Genomic DNA, 10,387 nt, shown 5'->3' with positions numbered 1-10,387 from the left:
GGGGTACCGGTACAGAGTCAATGTGGAGGCTATATACAGGGGGTACCAGTACAGAGTCAATGTGGAGGCTATATACAGGGGATTCCGGTACAGAGTCAATGTGGAGGCTATATACAGGGGGTACCGGTACAGAGTCAATGTGGAGGCTATATACAGGGGGTACCAGTACAGAGTCAATGTGGAGGCTATATACAGGGGGTACCGGTACAGAGTCAATGTGGAGGCTATATACAGGGGGTACCGGTACAGAGTCAGTGTGGAGGCTATATACAGGGGGTACCGGTACAGAGTCAATGTGGAGGCTATATACAGGGGGTAGCGGTACAGAGTCAATGTGGAGACTATATACAGGGGGTACCGGTACAGAGTTAATGTGGAGGCTATATACAGGGGGTACCAGTACAGAGTCAATGTGGAGGCTATATACAGGGGATACCGGTACAGAGTCAATGTGGAGGCTATATACAGGGGGTACAGAGTCAATGTGGAGGCTATATACAGGGGGTACCGGTACAGAGTGAATGTGGAGGCTATATACAGGGGGTACCGATACAGAGTCAATGTGGAGGCTATATACAGGGGGTACCGGTACAGAGTCAATGTGGAGGCTATATACAGGGGGTACCGGTACAGAGTCAATGTGGAGGCTATATACAGGCGGTACCAGTACAGAGTCAATGTGGAGGTTATATACAGGGGGTACCAGTACAGAGTCAGTGTGGAGGCTATATACAGGGGGTACCGGTACAGAGTCAATGTGGAGGCTATATACAGGGGGTACCGGTACAGAGTCAATGTGGAGGCTATATACAGGCGGTACCAGTACAGAGTCAATGTGGAGGTTATATACAGGGGGTACCAGTACAGAGTCAGTGTGGAGGCTATATACAGGGGGTACCGGTACAGAGTCAATGTGGAGGGTACAGGTTAGTCGAGTTATTTTGTACATGTAGGTGGGGGTGAAGTGACTATGCAAAGAAAATTAACAGCGAGTAGCAGCAGTGTACAAAACTGGAAGGGGGGGGAGTCAATGTAAATAGTCCGGGTGGCCATTTGATTGATTGTTCAGGAGTCTTATGTCTTGGGGGTAGAAGCCTTTTGGTCCTAGACATGGTGCTCCAGTACAGCAATGCACTATCCTCTGTAGCATTTTACGGTTGGATGCCGAGCAGTTGCCATACCAGGCGGTGACGCAACCAGTCAGGATGCGCTCGATGGTGCATCTGTATACATTTTTGAGGATCTTGGAACCCATGCCAAATCTTTTCAGTCTCCTGAGGGGGAAAAGGTGTTGTCGTGCCCTCTTCACAACTGTCTTGGTGTGTTTGGTCCATGTTATTTCATTGGTGATGAGGACACCAAAGATCTTGAAACTCTCTACCTGCTCCACTACAGCCCCGTTGATGTAAATGGGGACCTGTTCTGCCCTCCTTTTCCTGTAGTCCACGATCATATCCTTTGTCTTGCTCACGTTGAGGGAGAGGTTGTTATCCTGGTACCACCCTGCCAGGGCTCTGACCTCCTCCCTATAGGCTGTCTCATCGTTGAAGGAGAGGTTGTTGTCCTGGCACCACCCTGCCAGGTCTCTGACCTCCTCCCTATAGGCTGTCTCATCGTTGAAGGAGAGGTTGTTGTCCTGGCACCACCCTGCCAGGTCTCTGACCTCCTCCCTATAGGCTGTCTCATCGTTGAAGGAGAGGTTGTTGTCCTGGCACCACCCTGCCAGGTCTCTGACCTCCTCCCTATAGGCTGTCTCATCGTTGAAGGAGAGGTTGTTGTCCTGGCACCACCCTGCCAGGTCTCTGACCTCCCTATAGGCTGTCTCATTGTTGAAGGAGAGGTTGTTGTCCTGGTACCACCCTGCCAGGGCTCTGACCTCCTCCCTATAGGCTGTCTCATCGTTGAAGGAGAGGTTGTTGTCCTGGCACCACCCTGCCAGGTCTCTGACCTCCTCCCTATAGGCTGTCTCATCGTTGAAGGAGAGGTTGTTGTCCTGGTACCACCCTGCCAGGGCTCTGACCTCCTCCCTATAGGCTGTCTCATCGTTGAAGGAGAGGTTGTTGTCCTGGCACCACCCTGCCAGGGCTCTGACCTCCTCCCTATAGGCTGTCTCATCGTTGTCGGTGATCAGGCCTACCACTGTTCTATCTTCAGCAAACTTAATGATGGTGTTGGAGTTGTGTTTGACTATGCTTTCGTGGATGAGCAGGGAGTACAGGAGGGGACTGATCACACACCCCTGAGGGGCCCCAGTGTTGAGGATCAGCATGGCAGATGTGTTGTTGCCTACCCTGACCACCTGGGGGCGGCCAGTCAGGAAGTCCAGGATCCAGTTGCAGAGGGAGGTGTTTAGTCCCAGTGTCCTTAGCGTAATGATGAGCTTCGTGGGCACTATGGTGTTGAACGCTGAGCTGTAGTCAATGAACGGCATTCTCACATAGGTGTTCCTTTTGTCCAGGTGGGAAAGGGCAGCGTGGAGTGCAATAGAGATTGTGTCATCTGTGGATCTGTTAGGGCGGTATGTGAATTGGAGTGGGTCTAGGGTTTCTGGGATGATGGTGTTGATGTGAGCCATGACCAGCATTTCAAAGCACTTCAAGGCTACAGACAAGAGTGCTACGGGGCGGTAATCATTTAGGCAGGTTACCTTCGCTTCCTTGGGCACAGAGACTATGGTGGTCTGCTTGAAACATGTAGGTATTACAGACTCGGGCAGGGAGAGGTTGAAAATGTCAGTGAAGACACTTGCCAGTTGGTCCACGAATGCTCTGAGTACACGTCCTGGTAATCCGTCTGGCCCTGCGGCTTTGTGAATGTTGACCTGTTTTAAGGTCTTGCTCACATCGGTTATGGAGAGCGTGATCACACAGTCGTCCGGAACGGCTGGTGCTCTCATGCATGCTTCAGTGTTGCTTGCCTCAAAGCGAGCATAAAAGGCATTTAGCTCGTCTGGTAGGCTCACGTCACTGGGAATTTCGCGGCTGGGTTTCCCTTTTTAGTCTGTAAAAGTTTTCAAGCCCTGCCAAATTTGACGAGCGTCAGAGCTGGTGTAGTAGGATTCAATCTTATTCCTGTATTGACGCTTTGCCTGTTTTGATGGTTCTTCTGAGGGTGTAGCCTTTAGCTCGGTGCGGATGTTGCCTGTAATCCATGGCTTCTGGTTGGGATATGTACGTACGGTCACTATGGGGACGACGTTGTTGATGCACTTATTGATGAAGCCGATGACTGAGTTGGTATACTCCTCAATGCCATTGGATGAATCCCGGAACATATTCCAGTCTGTGCTAGCAAAACAGTCCTGTAGCGTAGCATCTGCGTCATCTGACCACTTCCGTATTGAGTGAGACACTGGTACTTCCTGCTTTAGTTTTTGCTCATAAGCAGCAATAAGGACGATAGAATTATGGTCAGATTTGCCAAATGGAGGTTGAGGGAGACCTTTGTATGTGTCTCTGTGTGTGGAGTAAAGGTGGTCTAGAGTTTTTTCTCCTATCAGCACATGCAGATAGAAATTTGGTAAAGCGGATTTAAGTTTACCTGCATTAAAGTCCCCGGCCACTAGGAGCGCCACTTCTGGATGAGTATTTTCTTGTTTGCTTATGGCCTTATAGAGTTGGTTGAGTGGGTCTTAGTGCCAGCATCGATTTGTGGTGGTAAATAGACAGCTATGAATAATATAATGAAACCTCTCTTGGTAGATAGTGTGGTCTACAGCTTATCATGAGGTACTCTACCTCAGGCGAGTAATACCTTGAGACTTCTTTAATATTAGACTTCAGCAGTTATTGAAAAATAGACAACCCCCCCCCACCCCCCCACCCCCCCCCACCCCCCCACCCCCCCCCACCCCCCCGCCCCCCCCCACCCCCCCGCCCCTGGTCCATAGGGCCCTGGTCAAACGTAGTACACAATATAGGGAATAAGGTTCCATAGGGTCCTGGTCAAACGTAGTACACAATATAGGGAATAGGGTTCCATAGGGCCCTGGTCAAACGTAGTACACAATATAGGGAATAGGGGTCCATTTGGGATGCCGCCCACTAGGAGTCTCAAAGGAGACTTATTCAGATGAACACCATCAGTGTATTTCTGTGAGAGAGAAACAGAGAGGAAACGTGTCTGATTGGTGAGATAAAGTCTCTCTTCCCTCAGCCCCTCCCACTCCGATCCAGCCCACTGTCACTCAGCCAATCCCAGAAGAGTTCCATCTGCGATTTCCTCCTCTTCTTTGGGTGCATCTCAAGTGTTCTTCATTATCTTGCTTCCTTTCCTCCCTTCCTTTCCTTTCCTACATCTGCACTGATCTAGGCCTAGGATACATGGGTCAGGTGAAAGCAAAATGGTAAAATGTTATGAAGGACATCTGCTTTCCCCTGTCCAGCTCTGTTAGGATCAGTGCAGATGAAGGAATAAAAAGGAAGCCACTGTGGATTTTTGAGATGCAGTGATTGACTATCCAGCCCGGCCCTGTCTCTATCTCATTCCTCTGAAATAGTTCCTGGTTCATTGACCCATACATACTGTGGTTAAGTCTCATTCCTCTGAAGTAGTTCCTGGTTCATTGACCCATACATACTGTGGTTAAGTCTCATTCCTCTGAAGTAGTTCCTGGTTCATTGACCCATACATACTGGGGTTAAGTCTCATTCTTCTGAACTAGTTCCTGGTTCATTGACCCATACATACTGTGGTTAAGTCTCATTCCTCTGAAGTAGTTCCTGGTTCATTGACCCATACATACTGTGCTTCGGTCTCATTCCTGGTTCATTGACCCATACATACTGTGGTTAAGTCTCATTCCTCTGAACTAGTTCCTGGTTCATTGACCCATACATACTGTGGTTAAGTCTCATTCCTCTGAAGTAGTTCCTGGTTCATTGACCCATACATACTGTGGTTAAGTCTCATTCCTCTGAAGTAGTTCCTGGTTCATTGACCCATACATACTGTGGTTAAGTCTCATTCCTCTGAACTAGTTCCTGGTTCATTGACCCATACATACTGTGGTTAAGTCTCATTCTTCTGAAGTAGTTCCTGGTTCATTAACCCATACACACTGTGCTTCGGTCTCATTCCTGGTTCATTGACCCATACATACTGTGGTTAAGTCTCATTCCTCTGAAGTAATTCCTGGTTCATTAACCCATACACACTGTGCTTCGGTCTCATTCCTGGTTCATTGACCCATACATACTGTGGTTAAGTCTCATTCCTCTGAAGTAGTTCCTGGTTCATTGACCCATACATACTGTGGTTAAGTCTCATTCCTCTGAAGTAGTTCCTGGTTCACTGACCCATACATACTGTGCTTCGGTCTCATTCCTCTGAAGTAGTTCCTGGTTCATTAACCCATACATACTGTGGTTAGTCTAGTTGTAGAAATCACTCACCCAATCCCAAGTCAAGAAGTGACAAATTATTGACCGTCGACGTGTTTCACTGCCTGGCTCCGTCGACATGTTTCACTGCCTGGCTCCGTCGACATGTTTCACAGCCTGGCTCCGTCGACGTGTTTCACAGCCTGGCTCCGTCGACATGTTTCACAGCCTGGCTCTGTCGACATGTGTCACAGCCTGGCTCCGTCGACATGTTTCACAGCCTGGCTCCGTCGACATGTTTCACAGCCTAACTCCGTCGACATGTTTCACAGCCTTGCTCCGTCGACATGTTTCACAGCCTGGCTCCGTCGACATGTTTCACAGCCTGGCTCCGTCGACATGTTTCACAGCCTGGCTCCGTCGACATGTTTCACAGCCTGGCTCCGTCGACATGTTTCACTGCCTGGCTCCGTCGACGTGTTTCACTGCCTGGCTCCGTCGACATGTTTCACAGCCTGGCTCCGTCGACGTGTTTCACTGCCTGGCTCCGTCGACATGTTTCACAGCAGTGTTCATTACTGCTTCACATCACTCATATCAGTTCAATGCTTCCATGCTAAAAATGTGTCATTAGACTGTATCTCCCCATATATTCTCCCACTAAGACCAAACTATACAAACCAGAGGTAATGCTGAAAAGATGTGTGAAGGTACAGTACTGTGATGTGTTGTCTGATTACACCCCCCCCCCCCCCCGTCACCCTCCCCCCGGTCACCCTCCTCCCCCCCCTCCCCCTCCCTCCCCGGTCACCCTCCTCCCCCCCCCCCTCCCTCTCTCTTTTACAGAAAGCGATCAGAGTCACCACCTTCATGCAGCGTCTTCGTGCGTCTGAAGCCGCCGCAGCGGCGGGAGGGCAGGGGGGAGGAAGAGGTGAGGTCCAGGGGGGGGGAGGAGGAGTGGGGGAGAGTCAGGAAGGAGGGGTGACACCAGGCAGCGTATCTGGAGGGGTGCCGGTTGAAACCAGCCCGGAGCGGGAGGAGATGAACGGGGGAGTAGGTGTGAGGAGGAGGGGGGAGGAGGAGAGTGTTGGAGGGAGGATCCCTCTAAGTCCCTCCGTAGGGATCTCTCCTGCTGCCACCAATGAACAGCGCTCTCAACCTCCCAGCCAATCAAATGCCAGTTCCAAACCTCCAGGGGAGGAGCCAGAGAAGCCAGCCTTGAAGAAGACGTCAGGCAAAATGGCTGCCGCATTGGGCAAAACCAAAACAACCCCAGAGACCAAAACACTTCCTACCCCCACCGTAACCCCTGACAGCACCAAGCCCCAGGACCCCACCCCCATCTCCGTCCCTGAACCCAAAAGAGCAGCATCCTCGTTGCCTAGCAACGCTGAGAAGAAACATCCGCTCTCTGTCGCTCCCGAGACTCCAACCACCCAACGGCGCAAGATGGCCGCCCAACTCCACAACACCGGCCCAGGCCCTGCTGCTCCTACAGCTCCTGTTGCTGCCTCTACCACTCCTAGAGCTCCTGTTGCTGCCTCTACCACTCCTACAGCTCCTGTTGCTGCCTCTACCACTCCTACAGCTCCTGTTACTGCCTCTACCACTCCTACAGCTCCTGTTGCTGCCTCTACCACTCCTAGAGCTCCTGTTACTGCCTCTACCACTCCTACAGCTCCTGTTGCTGCCTCTACCACTCCTACAGCTCCTGTTACTGCCTCTACCACTCCTAGAGCTCCTGTTGCTGCCTCTACCACTCCTACAGCTCCTGTTGCTGCCTCTACCACTCCTAGAGTTCCTGTTGCTGCCTCTACCACTCCTAGAGCTCCTGTTGCTGCCTCTACCACTCCTACAGTTCCTGTTGCTGCCTCTACCACTCATACAGCTCCTGTTGCTGCCTCTACCACTCCTAGAGCTCCTGTTGCTGCCTCTACCACTCCTACAGTTCCTGTTGCTGCCTCTACCACTCCTACAGCTCCTGTTGCTGCCTCTACCACTCCTAGAGCTCCTGTTGCTGCCTCTACCACTCCTAGAGCTCCTGTTACTGCCTCTACCACTCCTACAGTTCCTGTTGCTGCCTCTACCATTCCTACAGCTCCTGTTACTACCACAGCGCCACCCCCTGACAGGAGGCCGGCAGTGCAGGCTCCAGTGGAGGAGAAGAAGCAGGAGATGGATGATAGGAGCTGGTGTCAGACCCAGCTCCCTGAGGCTGTAGCTGAGAAGCCTGCTGGACTGGAGGTTGGGGTAGGTGTAGGGTCCATGGGGGTCGGAACTGGGATGGAGATGGGAGGGCTAGGGACATTTGGAGCAGGGGCAGGGGCAGGGATATTTGGAATAGGGGTAGGTTCAGGAGTAGGACCTGGGATAGGGCCAAGAGGTGACGTGAGCCCCATTGGTAGAGACCAGAGGGCAGACAGGCACAGTGAAGAGTTCAGCATGTCCAGGGGGGAACCCAAACCGTCCGAGGGGGGTTACAGTTATACCATAGGGTCCCTGGGAAGCTCCCCTAGTCTAGGCCGACACACCAGCGCATACGGCCAGGAGGTGGAGCTGGGAGGCTACGGGGGTTCCTACCGCTCCTCTCTGTACGGCAGCGGGGGGGGAGGAGGGATGTATGGGGGCCTGGAGCACGGAGGGGTCGGGGTCAGAGGTCATAGTAGTAGTACTGCTGATTGGCAGATGGACAGCGTGATCGAACAGATCGAGAAGCAAATGGCGGCGGTGCTGGAGAAGATCGAGGGGGACATGCCCTCTCTCCTGGAACAGATCAGTGACTGCCCCCCGCCTCCCGAACCCCCCCGCAGCACACACACCTCCCCCTCCTCACGCTCCTCTCATCTCTCCGCCACCTCCTCCTCCCTCACCTCTACCTCTTCCCCCCCGCCCCTCCCCACCTCCCCCAGACCCCCTCTCCCCTCCCTCCCCCACCTCACCATCCCCCCTCCTTCCTACCCGCCTCCCTCCCCGCCCACCCACTCCCCTGGCCAGCCAATCTGTGAGCAGGAGGAGCGAGAGGGACAGATGGGAGCAGTCCATTCTAGCCAATCCCCATCCTCCAGGCCAGGGAAGGGCCTATAAGGTGGGTGGGTGGGGTTTGGATCTAATGATGTTCCAATATCCACACTAGAACACCTCTTCTGTTCTATAATGTATTCTAGAACACCTCTTCTGTTCTATAATGTATTCTAGAACACCTCTTCTGTTCTATAATGTATTCTAGAACACCTCTTCTGTTCTATAATGTATTCTAGAACACCTCTTCTGTTCTATAATGTATTCTAGAACACCTCTTCTGTTCTATAATGTATTCTAGAACACCTCTTCTGTTCTATAATGTATTCTAGAACACCTCTTCTGTTCTATAATGTATTCTAGAACACCTCTTCTGTTCTATAATGTATTCTAGAACACCTCTTCTGTTCTATAATGTATTCTAGAACACCTCTTCTGTTCTATAATGTATTCTATAATTCATTCTAAGTAGTATGTGACTGGATATAAGTAGAGCACCAGATGGGTTTTTACATAGGAACAAGTGTTTATACTAGACTCTGGTACTCCACCAGAAACCTGAGATTGTTCCAGAGTGCGAATTACGGGGGAGGGGGCCCCGGGGGGGGGGGGCCTAAATGCAACAAAGTCCAACTTTGGGGGAGGAGAGGGTCTCTAAATAATGCTAATAGTAATTTCCATGTAAAAGGGCCCACGAGCACCAACAGGGCCCACGAGCACCAACAAGGCCCACGAGCACCAACAGGGCCCACGAGCACCAACAGGGACCACGAGCACTGTCATGAACCGGCTCGAAGCCCGTAACAAAAAGGGAGACAACATGGATATAAGGAATAACTAAAATATATTTAATAACTGAAGTAACCTATATACAATAAACAATGGTGTATGTAGTCAGTAGTCAGTAGTCAGTAGTCAGTAATCAGTAGTCGGTAATCAGTAGTCGGTAGTCGGTAATCGGTAGTCAGTAGTCAGTAATCAGTAGTCAGTAATCAGTAGTTAATAATCGGTAGTCGGTAATTGGTAGTCAGTAGTCAGTAATCGGTAGTCAGTAATCGGTAGTCTGTAATCGGTAGTCAGTGATCAGTAGTCAGTACTCAGTAGTCAGTAGTCAGTAATCAGTAATCGGTAGTCAGTAATCGGTAATCAGTAGTCGGTAATCGGTAATCAGTAGTCAGTAATCGGTAATCAGTAGTCGGTAATCGGTAATCAGTAGTCAGTAATCGGTAATCAGTAGTCAGTAATCGGTAATCAGTAGTCAGTAATCGGTCATCAGTAGTCAGTAATCAGTAGTCAGTAGTCAGTCATCAGTAGTCAGTAATCGGTAATCAGTAGTCAGTAATCAGTAGTCAGTAGTCAGTCATCAGTAGTCAGTAGTCAGTAATCAGTAATCGGTAGTCAGTAGTGTGAGTGAGTGGTTGAGTGCATAAATGTTATAATGAGGGGTGTTGAAAGGTGCAAAAACAAACAAACAAAATGGCCACAAAAATGCCTCAACCAAAATCCATCAGTGTGTCTGCATGGAGAGAGTCTCCTCAATGAATGGGGAAGAGGTGTATTTATCCCGGGACACACCCGTGCCCAGGTGTGTCCCATGTCGCTGACGACCCTCCCAGCTCCGCCCACCGACATCCTATTAAGGTAAACAAGAGCAAAGAGAAAGAATTCGGCAGACAGAGTGGGAGGGGTGTCACAGCACCAACAGGGCCCACAAGTACCAACAGGGCCCACGAGTACCAACAGGGCCCACGAGCACCAACAGGGCCCACGAGCACCAACAGGGCCCACGAGCACCAACAGGGCCCACGAGCACCAACAGGGCCCACGAGTACCAACAGGGCCCACGAGTACCAACAGGGCCCACGAGCACCAACAGGGCCCACGAGTACCAACAGGGCCCACGAGCACCAACAGGGCCCACGAGTACCAACAGGGCCCACGAGTACCAACAGGACCCACGGGCACCAACAGGGCCCACGAGTACCAACAGGGCCCACGAGCACCAACAGGGCCCACGAGCACCAACAGGGCCCACGAGTACCAACAGG

General features: G+C 51.2%; 1 protein-coding gene across 1 annotated transcript in view; it reads left to right on the top strand.

Annotated features, from left to right (window-relative positions):
• LOC139543168 (uncharacterized) overlaps window positions 1-8,918 on the top strand; it is a 132,958-nt gene extending 124,040 nt beyond the window's left edge. Inside the window, exon 11 of the mRNA XM_071349418.1 lies at window positions 6,168-8,918. Within this exon, the coding sequence (XP_071205519.1) occupies window positions 6,168-8,405 (2,238 nt within the window). The 3' untranslated portion in view covers window positions 8,406-8,918. The remainder of the gene's footprint in view (window positions 1-6,167) is intronic.
• The last annotated feature ends 1,469 nt before the right edge of the window (window positions 8,919-10,387 follow it).

Source organism: Salvelinus alpinus, chromosome 17, assembly GCF_045679555.1.
Source record: "Salvelinus alpinus chromosome 17, SLU_Salpinus.1, whole genome shotgun sequence".
Lineage (NCBI taxonomy): Eukaryota > Metazoa > Chordata > Actinopteri > Salmoniformes > Salmonidae > Salvelinus > Salvelinus alpinus.
This window is presented reverse-complemented; position numbering and strand designations above follow the sequence as displayed.